At 36.1% G+C, this 17,755-nt stretch overlaps 1 protein-coding gene across 1 annotated transcript in view; it reads left to right on the top strand.

Annotated features, from left to right (window-relative positions):
- The window catches only part of Pola1 (DNA polymerase alpha 1, catalytic subunit), a 357,662-nt gene that overhangs the window by 28,663 nt on the left and 311,244 nt on the right, over positions 1-17,755 (top strand). Inside the window, exons 12-22 of the mRNA XM_045140429.1 lie at positions 344-460; positions 1,982-2,056; positions 2,899-3,037; positions 3,713-3,867; positions 6,184-6,268; positions 7,320-7,381; positions 8,797-8,886; positions 10,407-10,523; positions 12,520-12,695; positions 15,659-15,788; positions 16,252-16,371. Of these exons, the coding sequence (XP_044996364.1) occupies positions 344-460; positions 1,982-2,056; positions 2,899-3,037; positions 3,713-3,867; positions 6,184-6,268; positions 7,320-7,381; positions 8,797-8,886; positions 10,407-10,523; positions 12,520-12,695; positions 15,659-15,788; positions 16,252-16,371 (1,266 nt within the window). The remainder of the gene's footprint in view (positions 1-343; positions 461-1,981; positions 2,057-2,898; positions 3,038-3,712; positions 3,868-6,183; positions 6,269-7,319; positions 7,382-8,796; positions 8,887-10,406; positions 10,524-12,519; positions 12,696-15,658; positions 15,789-16,251; positions 16,372-17,755) is intronic.

Here is a 17,755-nt window from a genome sequence, read left to right as displayed (position 1 = left end):
TTGGCACTTGTAATATCCTAAATCTCCTCTAAGTCCTAGCCCTTAACTCTTTCCATCTCAGTTGTACTGTGGAACTTCTTGCCCAGGATTTACAACAATTATTTCTCCCATTTTGTAGGATTGATCATTTTTACCTGTTATTTGCTTTTGTGGTACTCTGGGGGAACTTGGCATTGGGTTTAATATATTTTTGAGGTCTATCTTTGAACTCATCTGTAAAACTGTGCTATTCAGTGTTTCAATGAGTGAAGTTGAAAACTGATTTAGATTAGGTTTCTGGTAGTTGAGAAGACTTATATACAAATATTTTTTTCCCTTTATTCTCCTCTCCATGGGAGAACAGAAAATTGATTTAAATACGGGGAAAGAAACAGCAACTCCAGTTACAATGAAGGATGTTTATAATGAGTTTGATGAGAGAATAGCAACGAAATATAAAATTATGAAGTTCAAGTCCAAGGTTTGTATTCAGTGACAAATTTTCTAGTTCTCTTTATTCAGTCTTTTGATTTAGCAGTTGCATTATACATTCATGCAATTTATATTCTGCATAGACATACCTCATGGAATGGAAATCTTATAGGTATGAATGTAAAAACAGTATGCTAGATTTGTAAAAATGTTTTTCTTTTTAAATTGTGTATGAAATAATGGTTGTAAATTTGAATTAAGTAATAATTCACAGCAAAATAATTACTCCAATGCTTGTAATATATCATGTACTCCTATTCAGAAGTAGAGAAGAAAGTATTCTGGTTTTGTTTATATTTGTTATTGTCTATGCATTTTAGTTAGAAGGACAAGTAAGGGTTTCTATTTGAAAATCTGGGACTATGGCATTGTTTCTGATCGATGAAAATTTTATATTCCTATAATATGTATGACATATACATTGTCTTGATTTTGGTGTAGCCTTTGGCCATAATTGTGAAGACTAGCCTATTCTAAATACTGGCTATTAATAGAGATTGGAGTAAAGGGAGGATGAATGGCTAAAGAGAGGCTAGAACCCTTAATTATTTGAGCTAGAATTGTGGAGAACCGTATTTTTTTTTAATATTTTTTGTTCATTTTTTATTTATTTATTTGAGAGCTACAGACATAGAGAGAAAGACAGATAGAAGGAGAGAGAGAGAGAATGGGCGCGCCAGGGCTTCCAGCCTCTGCAAACAAACTCCAGACGCGTGCGCCCCCTTGTGCATCTGGCTAACGTGGGACCTGGGGAACTGAGCCTCGAACCGGGGTCCTTAGGCTTCACAGGCAAGCGCTTAACTGCTAAGCCATCTCTCCAGCCCAAGAACCATATTTTTAATCTAAGAACTGCTCATGGCCCTGGCTTTGGTCACCAGTAGTACAATCAAGCTAGCCTACAAACAAATAACACAAAAGAACCCAAAACATAAAATGCCATAAGTGATGTAATATAATGATAAAGCGCTTAAGTATTGGGGCTGGATTACTTGTGCTTCAGTCATAGTCTTGCTGCTTACTACTAGTGTGTGGCTGGGTTGAAGTGCCTTTTATGTGCTAAGAATTGGGCCCTACTGCAAGTGTTGTTTGAAGGGTTAAATCACATGTCACCTTTCATATTAGGTGATTATAATAGTCCTTGACACTTTGCTGGTACTACATGTGAGATATAATTGTTTTTTTTTTTTCTAACAAGATGCAATAGCTTAATATCAAGTAGAAAAAGATCTGATAGATTGATATTGTAAGAAATTTAATATTTTCTTGCCTCCTACATAAACATTTCTTCAATTCTCTAGTGTTTAGAAGTCCTTTAGCATTTTGTCACTAGGTATTTTGGTGCCACTTGAAAGGAGAAGCATGCATTTTTTATTTCATTTACCTTTGTTCTGTAAGGATGGTAGATTTCTGGTGATTAAGTACAAAAGCAGGTATTTTGAATGTAATACTGGCCAGTTCATTTTTTAAAGAATTTTTGTCTTAATGATTTTTAAAATATCTACTCACTCAGACAGTGGAAAAGAATTATGCTTTTGAGATACCTGATGTTCCAGAAAAATCTGAGTACTTGGAAGTTAGATACTCGGTAAGTCAAACAAAGAAAATTACTGGGTTGGTTGAGAATAACATTTTTCCATTTTTAAACTTTCAGCTGACTTTCAGTTTAGGAGTATTGGCTGGAAACCTTAGGTCCACAGTTCATTGAGGTGGACTTACACTAATGAATAATTTAAAAGGATAAAATTAATGTACATAATAGACCACAGGGCATACTACCTTTCAAGTGTGCATCTTCAAATAAGTTGGAAAGCATTACTATTTGTCAAGTGGAATAGATGCCACATGATGCAGTTGGACATCATTAGTCTTTTGAAGTGTCTCTTGTGAGCACAGGAAAGGGGAGAGAGGAGTGTGAGTGGCATTGCTGTAGTGCTGTGACAGGCAAGGTCATTGATATGGGATGGTAATTAGCCAGACCTTAGCCAATTTTCTATTTTTTCTAATCCTATGATGTTGGGAAAGGGAGACTTTAAGAAATGTTTTTGACAGTGGTAGTGAACAATAACATGGAAGCATTTTCAGTGAGTCTCACTCTATTTTATTCTTCTATGGAGTGGTACTTACTTGGCTATTCTTTTATCAGTGAGGCATATACAGCTCTGGACAGAAATTCTCTTTTGGGGGAGCTTCTTGTCCTATTTTTTCTTCTAATGGGTGTCATCAAGATGCATTATTTTGTCATTGTGAATTGTTTTTGTTTCCTACTGTGAATTGTTTTGGATTTCATTTGAGGCAAATTACATTTCATATATATCAAAGGGTTTTTCTGGTGCTTCATAGAGAGGCTATTGTTTATTTCAAATATAGACTGGAAAATGTGAAGTAATAGTTTTAAACAAAAAGTTTTTTTTTTTTTTCCTTTTTCAGGCAGAAGTGCCTCAGCTTCCTCAGAATTTAAAAGGAGAAACATTTTCTCATGTATTTGGGACCAACACATCCAGTTTGGAACTGTTCTTGATGAACAGAAAAATTAAAGGACCTTGTTGGCTTGAAGTAAAAAATCCACGTAAGGAAAAAAAAAATGTTAAGATTGCTGATAGTTGTGCGTGTGTGTGTGCAGTGTGGTATGTGTGCTTAAGGGAAGTTAAGGAATTGGTCTATTTATTTTGCTGTCTATAATTCTTTTTGTGCTTGTTTCTTCAAGGTTTTCATAGGCAGTGCATTTGGAATCAGTTTGTCTCTTAATACTTGGCAGTTTAATCTGAAGGAGGCCTTAGTGCAGGCAGATGTTTTGGGGTTGTGACCTTCCTTATGTTGCTGTGTGCATGTTCTTCTAACCTGGCCAGAATAGCACGGTGGTTGTCCAAGTGAAATACTGACCTTTGAAGGGGAGAAGAATCATACCCCAATGTGGGTAGGGCTGACTGGCATGTTACCTAATCTTTTTAGCACTTATATTTAAGGATACTCTTATTTTATCTTCCTGAATCTCTTTAAAATGTTTTAATTCCTCCAAGGCAGGTCTTTTAAAGGCCTGTCTTGGGCCCTGGATTCTTTGGAGTACTTTATGAAAGCTGTGGGCCTTTCCTCCCCGAATAAACAAATGTGTATTTAGTTAGATGTTAGAATATGGCATTTTTATATCTAGTAATCACAGATTTCATAATTAATTCACAGATTTCATAATTAATGTTCTTTTTCAGTTAGTAGCTATTGATGTATTATATCTATTTATTTTCAGAGCTCTCTAATCAGCCAATCAGTTGGTGTAAATTTGAGGCAGTGGCTTTGAAACCAGACCTTGTGAATGTAATTAAGGATGTCAATCCTCCACCTCTTGTTGTGATGTCTTTCAGTATGAAGACAATGCAGAATGTGAAGAACCATCAAAATGAGGTAAAGCAATAGGACAGATTTTGTATTTATTTTTTAGATATAATACTTATCTGAACTTTTTACAGTTTTTTTTTTTTTTTTTTTTCCTGCTAAAGCAGGTTATTCTTTTTGGAGGGGAAAGGATATTAACTTAGTGCCAATCTCTGTTTTGGAAAACGAATTTATTTTGTCTTGTAGGTTTTTTTTAAAGTACTTTAAGAAAGTATTTTGAGTTTTTTTTTTTTTCCTTTTTAGTGGACACAGAAAATATAATAAACTCCTTATGTTAATCATACATATTCAGATTTTGTAATGCTTATTTAGCCCTTTTCCCTTTTCTCCTGAAAGTGTTTCTTTTGTTAAAATTTTTTTTGGTTTATTTTTATTTATTTATTTGAGAGCGACAGAGAAAGAGGCAGAGAGAGAGAGAGAGAGGGAGGGAGGGAGAGAGAGAGAGAGAATGGGCGCGCCAGGGCCTCCAGCCACTGCAGACGAATTCCAGACGCATGCTGCCCCTTGTGCATCTGGCTAACATGGGTCCTGGGGAATCGAGCCTCGAACCGGGGTCCTTAGGCTTCACAGGCAAGCGCTTAACTGCTAAGCCATCTCTCCAGCCCCTCCTGAAAGTATTTCAAAGACGGTCTCAGACATTGTATCATTTTATTTTTTGCATACTGTGGTATAGTACTCCCAGAACACTTACATAACACCATTATCATACCTAATGACACTTAAAAGTGATTCCTTGATACAATCCAAAATATCCAGTAAATACTTGCATTCCTATTTCTTACAATATCTTTTTTTAACACTTGGGTGGTTTGAATCAGGATTCACACAAAAGGTTCATAGATGACATTTAATTTTTATGTCTTTTGAATCTCTTTTTAAATAGGACTAGTTTCCACCCATCCCCTCCTGTAATTTTTTTTTTTAAAGAATCACTGATGATTGTCACATCGAATGTCCCATTTTCTGTATTGGTTTGCTTTGTTATACTACCATGGATGACTTCTGTACCAGGAGTTGGCAGATAGTGGGCCTGTGTGTTAAATTCAGCTTTCCATGTCTTTAGCTGCTTTTTTTACAACAGCAGTCAGGTACTCATGATAGAGACGATATGGCTTACAAAGCCCAATATTTTCTATCTGGCCATTATAGAAACATATTGATTCTTGTTCTGTCCTTCATATTCTTTTATGCTAAGTTACCTCCAAGGATCAAATAGGTTCAGGATTACCTTTCTTGGACAAAATACTTTATAGATAGTACCATTCATTTTATATTGCATCATATCAGAAAGCAGATAATGTCAGGTTAAACTGCTACTACCGAGGCTGTGGTTGACCAGAGGGTTCAACTGGTGCCCACTATTATAAAATTCTCCAGAGCTTTTCGTACGATTTTTTTAACCTTGGTACCACAGATGTTTTAGGCTGGATAATTCATTGTTGAGCTCTGTCCTATTCATTGCAGAATGTTTACTAGTATATCCCTAGCCTCTATCTACTACATAGTGATAGCACTGCTCCCTGATAGTTGTGACAACCAAGAAAATGAGTACAGCCACTGCCAAATATCCCTCAGAGGGAGGAGGGGGTAAAGTTAACCTCAGTGGAGAGTCACTGATCTAATGACTTAATATATTAGTTATTTCTTCTTGAATTAGTTATTTTATTAGGTGCTGTAAATGGTAATTATCTAATTATATCCATATTTATAAGTTATTTTTTTCTGTCAAATTATCTTTCATTCATCTGCATATTTGGTTACACTATAACAGTTTATATAGGAAAGACAGGACAAATACTTAATGCTTTCTTCCTTGATTGACAATTTCTGAGTAGGTAGTTAGGAACCTGTGTTACAGTGGCAACTAATGCTTTATTTGTTTTTGTTGTTACTTTTTTTAATAGAAGAATCACTATGAATACATGGGTCGTATATGTTCCCTGTTTCCATTCATTGTAATTGTTAAACCCTTTCCTTTGAATTATAAGATACATTTGGCAGTTTTTGGGGAGACTTTTGGTTGGTATAACTAAGGGATTTGGGGGAAGGGAATATTGTAATATTGGTATCTAGTGAGTGGAATCTAGACATCCTTCAATGCACTGGAAAACCCCCAGGAGGATTAAGAATTATTTGACCAAGAATGTCAATAGTACTGGGGTTGAAGAACACTGTTTCAGAGTTTTAAATTTTGTTTATATATTTTCATAAAAGGTTAAAAGTATTTATGTGTATTAAAATATCTCTTTTAATATTCTTGGTGATTCTTGTAATAATGTAGAATATATAGTACATGTCTGATGATTACCCCTCCCTTCTTTGCAGATTATTGCTGTGGCAGCTTTGGTTCATCACAGTTTTGCATTAGATAAAGCACCTCCACAGCCTCCCTTTCAGACCCACTTCTGTGGTATGTATTTTTTTGTTTTCGAGGAAGGGTCTCACTCTAGTCCAGGTTGACCTGTAATTCACTCTATAGTCTCAGGGTGGCCTCGAACTCATGATGATCCTTCTACCTCTGCCTCCTGAGTGCTGGGATTAAAGCCGTGTGCCACCACACCTGGCTGTATGCATTTTTTTAAAGCTAGTTTACTAATGGCCTGATTTTAGTTTCTTTTTATTCTCTAGCTGTTGGGTTAGTAACTTATTTATCGATAAATGAGAGAAAGAGAGAATATAAATATGTTTATGAATGGGCATGGCCACTCTAAACGAACTCCAGATACGTGCCACTTTGCATGTCTGGCTTTGTGTGGGCATTGGAGAATGGAAACTGGGCCATCAGTCTTTGCAAGCAAGCACCTTTGCAATCAATGATCTGTCTCTCCAGCCTATTAGCACAGATTTAACAGTTGTGGGAACATATGAATCTCTGCTTCGCTATTGTTTTTTTTTTAATTGATAACCGCCATACATTAACACAGTGTACCCTGATCTTAATCTTATTCCACTACTCTTCTTTGTTCTCACTCCCCTACCCTCTGATTGAACCTATTGCAGCTAGGCTGTCTTCTATTTTGATGTAAGTTTTTGCCTTCCATCCTTCATGACAACATGTTGATGGACCCAGTATTATGCAGATCTTTTTCAGGTAATGACAGCCACTGTGAGGTTATTAGTGCACCTGCCACTTTGTGTCTGGAAGACAGCATTCCAAGCAAGTTCCTTTAACTACTGAGCCATTTCCTTAGCCCTTAACAAAACATTCCAAAGCACTCCTCCCCATCCTTTGGCTCTTAAATGTTTTTCTGCCATACCTTCCCTTTTGCAATGGTCTCTGAGTGTCTGTGGGTATGATAGAGATGTCTTAGCTGTTCTTTTGAAGTTCAACTGACACTGGCTTTCTTAAACTGCTTAGAGGTAAGGGGAGAAATTATATTTAAAGCAGTTTCTACTTAGAAACATGTAGTACCTGAAATTAGATCAAAATGAGTGTTAGACTCTCTTTTTTCTTTCTATAGTTGTGTCTAAGCCAAAGGACTGTATTTTTCCATGTGCTTTCAAAGAAGTCATCAAGAAAAAGGTAAATAACCCATTCATTTTAAGTATGGAATATCTACTTGTTTGGGAAGAGAATAGGATGGTATGAGTTAGTTAAAACAGGTTATTTGCTATTTTAATTTATTAGATTTATTTTTGATTTGACCATGAAGTTGGCTTGTTAAAACATATTAGAAATGTAGAACTAGAAATATTTAATAATGATTTAGCACATGAAAATAATGAAATTGTACATTGTGTTAGTGCTTGGATAAGTGTATCAAATCTATGTTTAGTTAGCTTACTCGGGAGCCTTTCCAAAGTGATCCTATGTTTTTGGGAAGGTGCTGAGTGGAGCACATCCTCAGCTTGAGGAAAACCAAGTGATGTAGGGAATATTGTGGGTATTTGAGGGCCATTATTGATATAGTTGACGTGGGCTGCCCCAAATAGATCTGTGATACCTAAAGCCCCCAGTGTGCTCAGTGAAGTTGTTTTCATGAGGTCTTAATTAAAATTGTAGGGAGAACAGTTTATTATACTGTTTTTCACAAAGGTAAATGTATTGATATGTACACCATTTAGTTTTGGACAGGATGTTGTTGGTTTTATGAAATAATGGTGTTGATATACTTGTAAGTTTATTTTACTTTTTAATGTGCTCACTTGACAAAATTAAATGCTACAACCGTGTCAGTTTCCACTTACATTATTTTAATTTGGATTGAGAAGTCTCATTGTTGAGGGTTACTATTAGATTACTGTCATATGTGACATGTCTTAAATTATCTGTCAATGTAAAATGACCTAGAAAAATTCTCTTAGAGTCAAACTGACATTTTTAACTGAGCTAGTTATAAAAGCATAATAGTTTTCAACTTTCTTTTAAAGAGAGTTTTAATAAGAACAGACCTTTTGAATATTTGATTTATATTCTTGAATCCAATTGGAAGCCTTTTTATGTGAAAATAAATTTTATTTGTACTTCAGGCACTTGTAGTTCCTAAATGCATGTTTGTTTTTAGTTCCTTATCTAATAGTTCTTATACCAGTATTTGTGATTAGTTTATACAATTCTTGGGATTTCCTTGCTTGATAAATAACATAAACTGAAGTCCACTAGGGATTATATAGTAAAGTAATGGTTTTTCAAGGTACTCTGATTTATATGCTTTAAAATGTGTCCAATGTGCAAACATGTCTCAGTGGAAGGACATTTCTGCTCATGATGTTGCTTAGCACTGACAGTTTTGTTTGATTCTCATGCATATTGCTAGAATGAGCTCCTCAGAGAATTTGTACAATGAGTTTTGCAAAACTTAGTATCAGAAATTTCATTGTTTCATTTGGTTTTGAAGTGAATGTTTGCTTTTAACCCTAAGGAATCTTACCCTGGTTGAGCAAGAAGACAAAGCAAGGTATTTTAAAGTCAGTGATTGGTGTATTTTTATCTAACAGAATGTGAAGGTTGAGGTTGCTGCAACAGAAAGAACCCTGCTAGGTTTTTTCCTTGCAGCAGTTCACAAAATTGATCCTGATATCCTTGTGGTGAGTAGATGCTTGATAGTGTCATGGAGAAGCTCTTCATTCTTTAGTTCTTTTCAGTGTGACTTTATTTTTTATTAAGATATTTTATTTATTTGTTTAAGGGAGAGTGAATATGAATGAAGGGGCATGCCAGGGCCTCCAGCCACTGCAAATGAACTCCAGATGCATGCACTACCTTGTGCATCTGGCTTTATGTGGGTACTAGGGAATCGAACCTGGGTACTTTGGTATTGTAGGCAAGTGCCTTAACCATTAAGCCATCTCTCTAGCCCAACATTTACTTTTTACTGGTTATTTACTTTTGAGTAACAAAGACTCTTTTCATAGTGAAATGACACTGGGGTGGTGTGGTGGGAATTGCTATAGAATGTGGGGGAAATCCTAACCAGTGCAAGACAGTTTTTTTTTTCCCTAATATAAAAGCAATCTTCAAATTATTATTGAAATTTATTTACACTCAGTAGCATGTTAGTAAATGAACGTGTATAAACTGTTAGTATCTGAAATTCTTAGAGAGAAAGTAACAAAGAAGGCAGGCAGGCAATATAGATGGAAATATTGCCAAATCCTTCAGCTCATTTTACTGATGGATAGCTTATCTGGTAGTGGTTTAGCTAAAATATTCTGAGAGCCTGTGCATTGCTACCAGTGTCTGTATACTCTTCTCTTATTTCGGAATCGATCATTAAAGTGCCAAGAAGATTCTGTGTTACAATGTTGTGGCTCAGCACAGTATTTTGAATCCCAAGGAGATGGTATATGGAATACCAGGTCTAGCTTAGGGTATTTTGTGCACATTGGTTAAAAGTATACATTAGTAGTGCTCAAACTCAGGTTTTAAAGAAAGCAGGTGTAGTTTCTTAGAAATCCTATGCAACCTTATACAACACAGACATTTATTTATTTATTTTTAAAAATATGTATTTATTTATTTGTTTGAGGGGAGGGGCAGAGAAAGAGGCTGATAGAGAGAGAGAGAGAGAGAATGGGTCACCAGGGCCTCCAGCCACTGAAAACGAACTCCAGACACATGCACCCTCTTGTGCATCTGGCTTACGTGGGTCCTGGGGAATAGAACCTGGGTCCTTGTGCTTTGCAGACAAGCACCTTAACTGCTGAGCCATTTCTACAGCCCCAGTTCTTTATTTTTAAGGAAGCAAAATGAAATTGTTTGAATATAGCCTTTACTAATCATGTAAGAGGTATGGGGCATTAAAATTTGCATTTTCCTTCAACATTGTGAAACATGAGCTGCAAATTAAGACATCATATGAACCTTGCATCAATTAGTATAAAATAAAGTTTATTCCAGCAATCTGCTTAGCAGCCTAGTTAATGTCAAGGCTAATGAATGCCGTTGATGAATAAATTCCTGAAGAAAGAACCCCAATCGGAGGTAAGCTCATGATGTCTTCAATTAGAGACAAAAAAAGAGAAAGGGCAAAGAAATTTTGTGCATCCAAGATAAATCTTCTAATTTGTGTTTGCTATGTTATTGGCCGCCTTCTTTCTTTGACTAGGGTCATAATATTTATGGTTTTGAACTGGAAGTGCTACTGCAAAGAATTAATGTGTGCAAAGTTCTTCACTGGTCCAAGATAGGTCGACTGAGGCGATCCAACATGCCAAAACTTGGGGTAATAATAATTTTCAAAATTTTACTTCTTTATTTGGCTTTTTCATATGGTTTAGCTACCAGGGAATACATTGTTTTTGAATAGGAATTGGTTGTCTTGTCATAGAAAGTGCCACTAAGAAGAAAAAAAATAATAGGAAAAATAAAGCCCAAGTTGCCAATGCATATAAAGTAGGGTTTTAACCTCCTACTCAAAAAATTAGCAATGATAAATAATTTAGCATTTATCCTGTTTCCTGTATATACTGTTAAAGTATAACCACATACTGTTAATTAATGAAGAAAAGAAAAAATTAACTCATAAATGTGGACAGAACTAGAAAACCATTTTATAACACCTAATAAAATGGCTAATTCTGGCAAAAAAAAGATTAATATATGAAGCCAGTAGATCAGTGGCTCTCCACTGGGAATAATTTTACCTCCTCCTTTGTGGTAACATTTTAATTAAAAAATATATTTATTTGCAAGCAGTGTTAGATAGAAGAGAGACAAACAGAGAGAGAATGGGCATGCCAGGGCCTCCAGTCACTAAGTGAACTCCAGGTGCATGCACCACTTTGTGCATCTGTCTTTAAGTGAGTACTGGGGGAATTGAACCTGGTTTGTTAGGCATTGTAGGCAAGCATATATCTTAACTGCTGAGCCATCTCTCCAGCCTGCCATTTTAATTTTGACACGAAATATCTTATTTGAATCCATCATCTTACTTGTAAAAACCACTTGTATGTTTTCAAAACAGCACTTAAAACTAGTGATTTTTAGCTCATAAATGTTACCTTCACTTTGGCATTTCTGAAGTGATAACTCAGTATTGCAGGGATTCCTTAAACCATTGAGTTAATACTGGTAGGTGGGAAGATTGAATGGAAGGGAGGTAAGTGATTTGTCTTGTATCTACTTTTTTATAGACACTCTTATAGGGGTTGTGGGACTGGTTTGAAATCTTATGATAGATTTGAACCTAAGCCTGTCTTTTTTAAAAGCATTCCCTCCCTCATTACCTTGAACTCCTGATCCTCTTGCTTCTGTCTCCCAAGAGCTAGGATTACAGGTGTGCACTTGCACACACACATACCAAAAAATCAAAACAACAGGGACTTGCAATGTATCCCTGGTTGACCTTAGATTTCCTTTTTAGCCAGATGGCTTTAGCTTTAGTCTATGTCATTCATTACATCTGGTTCTCTCTACCTTCTCTTCTGTCTGATTACTTCATATATGGAGATTTTGGATGCTTTCTTCTGCAACCTGTTACTACTTATTGCTTGAAATCTTATGTTACCTAAAGCTTTTAAATAAGGTGAAAACATGCTGCCTCACTGGAGAACTAAGGAATGTACTCCTTTTATAAGGCAAGAGATCTCTAGATAATGTTGCTTTTTGAAATCAGAGTTGGGGCTGTTTTTTTTTTTTTTTCTTTCCTTTGTTTATATCTTTAAGGTGGAAGGCCATTCTTAATGCTTTATACACATACTTGTTTGTCTGGCTTCCAACCTACTTTAAATTGGTTTTAATTTTTTAATTATTATTATTATTATTTTTTGAGACGGGGTCTGGCTGTGTAACCGAAGCTGGCCTCAAACTCATGGTAATCCTTCTGCCTCCTAAGTGCTGGCATTATAGACATGACTCATCACGCATGACTCAAGGGTTTTGGCAGATGGCATCTTTTCAGTGGGGTCTTCCTTGATCACTCTATTTAAAATGTAGTCCTTACAGTTTCTATATCCCTGCTCTTCCTAAAGCTGTATAATTTCTCAGGTATGTGATTTTTATTGCACATCTCAAAAAAGATCAGGAATAATTTTCTGTTTTCATCATTCTACAATGCCGAGTGCCTAAAATGTGTCAGATACAAAGAAGGTGTTCAAAATCTTTTGACTGAATAGAAGGGGAATTTCATTAGTATAGTTTTGAAGACAGCTCCAAAATAGGACAGAATGTTCTCAGTACCTACTCTTTTATGAGATTTACTTTTTGTCCCTGCTTTGCAGAGCCGGACTGGATTTGGTGAAAGAAATGCTACCTGTGGCCGAATGATATGTGATGTGGAAATTTCAGCAAAGGAATTGATTCATTGTAAAAGCTACCATTTGTCTGAACTTGTTCAACAGATTTTGAAAACTGAAAGGAATGTAATTCCAACAGAAAATATACGAAATATGTATAGGTATGATGATCCTGGATTCCTCAGCAATCTTTCTTGTAGTGCGCAATAGCAGAATGCCACTATTATTTTTAGACTCGAGGAGCATGAGAAAGGCACTAGTACTGTGGGACAGAAAGTTAAAACTATTCATTTCAACACAACCATACCCATTACATTCATTATTTAAACTAGTTTACCTCTTAATTTTTTCTAATTTGGTCAGTTTATCTCCATCTCCCTTACCTGTCTTAACAATATCTTGTTTCCTAATAGTTATTTGGAAATTGATAATTTCAATTTCCACTCAACTCACTTACTAAGGAATTAGTATAGACATTTTAGTATGTAGAGGTGACCCTTCTTTATTATTTTTGGTGTATATGTGTGTGCAGGTGCATGTGCTCATATGTGTGAAGGCCAGAGGACAACCTTAGGTATTTTCCTGAAGAATGCTTTTCATACTTTTTGAGACAAGGCATTTTATTGGCTTAGAGCTTGCTAAGTTGGCTAAACTGACTAGCCAGAGCCCCAGGGATCTGCCTGTCTCCGTCTTCCCAGGACTTGGATTACAAGTGCATGATTGAACTCAGGTCCTCATGCTTGCATGGCAAGCAAGTTATTGAATGGGGTATCTTCTTTGCTCAGTGGCTTAAAAACAAAACAAAACAAAACAACAACAAAAACCCAAAGATGATATTGCTGTATAGTCCAGGATGACCTTGAATTTGTTTTATATGTCAGCCTGGAGTCATCCTCCTCTTGCCTCTCAAGTGCTAAGATTACAAATGTGAGCCACCATGCCATTATGCCTGCTTATTTCTTAAGTAGTTTTCTTCTACTTGTCTAGCCTTTTCCTGCCCATTTCTCTTAGTCATTGGATAACTGTTTTTTCCTCTGTAGATTGTTTTGTGGAGTCCTGGAACTTTAAATTCCATGTGAGGCTGTATATCTTCAGTTTAGATCCTATTCCTTAATTCCCAGTTCACCTACCTCTTCTACTTAAAAAATATCTAATATGGGCTGGAGAGATGGCTGAGCGGTTAAGCGCTTGCCTGTGAAGCCTAAGGACCCCGGTTCGAGGTTCAGTTCCCCAGGTCCCACGTTAGCCAGATGCACAAGGGGGCGCACGCATCTGGAGTTCGTTTGCAGAGGCTGGAAGCCCTGGCGCGCCCATTCTCTCTCTCTCTCTTTCTCTCTCTCTCTCTCTATCTGTCTTTCTCTCTGTGTCTGTCGCTCTCAAAAAATAAATAAATAAAAAATAAAAAAAATATCTAATATGAACCTTCAGACTGTTCAAAACTGAGCTACTGATCTCTTTGTGTAGTCTTTTGTTACTAAATCAATGGCAACTCTGTCTCTCACCACTGGACGCCTTCAAAGTTATTTTCGGCACCAAATATCTGAAGCATCCTTGGTTCTTTTCTGACATTCTACAGTAGATTAATCAGGGAATTCTGCAGCTCTATCTTCTAAATATATTTAACTCTGACCACTTCTTTTACATCCATTGAACCTACCTTGGTTCAAGCCACCATCCTCTTTCACCTGGATCACTGAGTGGTATAGCCTATTTTCTGTCTATAACGACACAACAGAAGGGAGATTTACTTATTTATTTAGGCTTAGAGGTCTGGAGGTCCAGGGATCTGGTGATTGACCCTGCTGACAGAGTCCCAAGGTAGTTTCAAGGTGTAGATTGGTTAGTAACAGAGCACATGTATATGTGTAGATCTTCTGGTGTCTTTTACTATAAAGCTACTACTCTAGAGGTTCAAAGGACTCATCTTTAAATTCTGTTATATCTGTATTCACTTACATATTTTACCTTCACATTTGAGATTAAACTCAAGTTTTCAGTTTCAGAAGAAACAAACCAAGGCAAACCATAGCATGAAGGTTTTTTAAAAATTATTTATTTATTTATGAGAGGGGGTGGGGAATATGGGTTCACCAGGGCCTTTAGCCACTGCAAATGAACTCCAGATGCATGCGCCATTTTGTGCATCTGGCTTATGTGGGTCCTGGGGTATTGAACCTAGGTCCCTAGGCTTCCCAGGCAAGTGCCTTAACCACTAAGTCATCCCTCTAGTCCTAAGCTATCCCTCTAGCCCTAATCCATCCCTCCAGCCCTAGCATTAGGTTTTATGTATCAGTTTTGTTGCCTTCTTGATCTCTGTTTATAATCCAGGACCATAATAATCCTGCTAAAATTAAGTCTGCTCAAAATCTCCCAGAGACTGTTTAATTCAGAGTACAAAAGCCCTTATTTTGGCTTATGAAGTCCTGTACAGTGTCTCTGTACTGTTAACACGGTGCTTATCTCCTCCTCCTCTCTCCATCATTTTCTTTGATCCAGCCATATTGATGTCCTTCTAGATCCTGAAACTGCCAGGTTTGTGTCCTGTTCATGGTCTTTGTCTTCTTTTGGCTGTCTAGAATACTCTTCCCTCAGCTCCTCACCTGGAAGACTTCTTACTTCGTTCAAGGTCTTTATTTTCAGTAAAGTTTTTCCCAGATTCCTATGTAAAATCTGTTTCTCCTCCTGATACTTTATATTTTCTATGCTTCTCAACTTTTTCTCCTTAATATTTAGCATTGTACTATATATTTAATTTCTTTAAAAATATTCTATCTTCCCCTGAGGATAGGAATTTTTGTCTGCTTTGGTCACAGCTCATGCCTGATACATAGTAGACATGTACTGTATGCTTACTTGATAAAATGAATGAAAGAAACGAGGTAGTTTTCAGGTTTTAGTTAACACATAATTTCACTTTATGGACTTTTGTTTCAGAGAAGGGTACTGGGATCAGTGGTATGAATACATTCCTAATTCCTTATTTTAAATTGTTTTCAAAGCCAAAGTGCCATTGCTCTGAACTTACTTATACCAAAAAATTCTTGTGATATTTTGTGAAGTTCTGATTATAGTCATTGTTTCTTTTAATTACTTGATTCTGTTTCATTCTTACTTTTCTGTACAGTGAATCTTCTCATCTGTTGTACCTGTTGGAACACACCTGGAAAGATGCCAGATTCATTTTGCAGATCATGTGTGAGCTAAATGTTCTTCCATTAGCATTGCAGATCACTAACATCGCTGGGAACATTATGGTAAATTTAACTTAGAAAGGGGAAAAAGCATTTCCTGTTGGATTCAGTGTTTGCTTGGGGTAGTTGTTATATGATAATGAGTCTAAATGCATGCTTATAAAATGAGTAACTTGGATTCTGAAAGCTGGGCTTCTTTTGTAAAAGGAACAACTGGTTGGGAGAAGGGGAGGAATGCCAGGTGCAGTGTGTTGAAATTTGGGCGAACATAAGGATCATCTTTCTAACATCTGGGTATTTCTGGTGGAATGATCCATTGAGAGTAAGGGAATAGCTAAGTTGCTAATATTTGGAACTCGATCTTTAAGTATAATGCTTAGAGAAAAATTATAGAAATAATTTGGTCAAAGCAGACTTTGATACTAGGCGTAGTTTTGAAGGAGATTGCATGATTAAATTAACTCACTCAAAGATGCTTATTTGTGATGGTCTTGAGCTTAAATTTTAAAAAGAAATTGTTTAATAGTCTAGGACACTGATGGGTGGACGATCTGAGCGAAATGAGTTCTTGTTGCTTCATGCATTTTATGAAAACAACTATATTGTGCCTGACAAGCAGATTTTCAGAAAATCTCAGCAAAAACTGGTGGGTACAGAATTGCATAGTACTTTGCTTTTTCTTATCCCTTTCATTTATTAGCTAGAAAGGTAGCTTTTTGTTGCAATAACATCTGTTTCCATAATAATTAATCCACTGTAGACTTAGACCCATGTTTGTACAGTTGCTTTGCTATCCACTTTTCTCTGTAAAGCAAAAGTATTTGTGAAATATTCTTTGAGGTTGCCATTAGGCTTCTTTGATGGTAGAAAGCATTTTATCCTCTTAAGATTTAGCCATAGCTAAATATCAGTTAAGCCTTTTGTTGTCTTAAACTTTTGAGCCTTAGTTTTTGTGTTACAATTTTCTGTAATCCAAAATTCTTGGTATTGGAAATGTTTCAGATACAGAATTAATTTATATTTTGGATTTTGGAATATTTGTGTATATTAAATATGGAATCTTAGGGATGAAATTTATGTGGAAACACAAAATTTATTTATGTTTTCCATATATCTTGAATGTATAGTCCAAAGGTAATTTAATACAGTATTTTCAATGCATCTATCAAATGAGGTTGTATAAGGGGATTTCTGCTTATAACATCATGCTGACGCTCAGGTTAAAACGATTGGGTTTTTCAGATTGGTGATATTCAGCCAACACTAGTATGGTTATGATCACCACAATTAGGATTCCAAAGTAGCCTCTATGACATTGGAACTAAAACTTAGTTTAGTTACCTTTTCATCAACATTGATTAAAATTGATTCACAATGGGACTTTAAAGTATCATTGTATTTGCTTATTTTATGCACATTATCAATATTGGTACAGCAAATGTTAATTTAGATCTATTTAACTTCTGCTGATATTGAATGTTGGCTGTAAGAAAATTACTTGGGAATGGATTTTCAGTATATGGGCATACTTAGTTTAAGATATCCATACTAATAATGACAGTAATCCAGGCATAGTTGTGGTGCTTGCTGTACTTCTAGTTAACTTTGGAGGTTGAGGCAGGCGGATCACTTGAGCCCAGGATTTGAAGCCAGCCTGAGCTTGGTTAACATAGCATGACTCTACCCCATAAAAGTAATAATGAGAATAGTGAATTGTTTTATGTTTTTTATGTCATCAATATTAGAGTAATGAATTTAATAAGGGCTCTTTAAAACTTCAAAATTTATACAACACTAAAAGTTATAAAACCCATTGATTTCAGAATAAATTTTCTCTTCTTTAAAATGGTGTTTCATGTAGACCATGTTGGCCTTGAACTTGCTTTTAAGCCAAGGATGACCTTGAATTACTACTGATCCTACCTCCAAATTGCAGGTGTGTTCTACCACACCCAATTTTCTGTAGTGTTGGATATGGAATCCAGGGTTTTGTGCATGCTAGGTAAGCGCTCTTCCAACTGAACTACATC

Source organism: Jaculus jaculus, chromosome X (genome assembly GCF_020740685.1).
Source record: "Jaculus jaculus isolate mJacJac1 chromosome X, mJacJac1.mat.Y.cur, whole genome shotgun sequence".
Classification (NCBI taxonomy): domain Eukaryota; kingdom Metazoa; phylum Chordata; class Mammalia; order Rodentia; family Dipodidae; genus Jaculus; species Jaculus jaculus.
The sequence above is the reverse complement of the archived record's forward strand: the minus strand, read 5'-3'. Positions and strand labels throughout refer to the sequence as shown.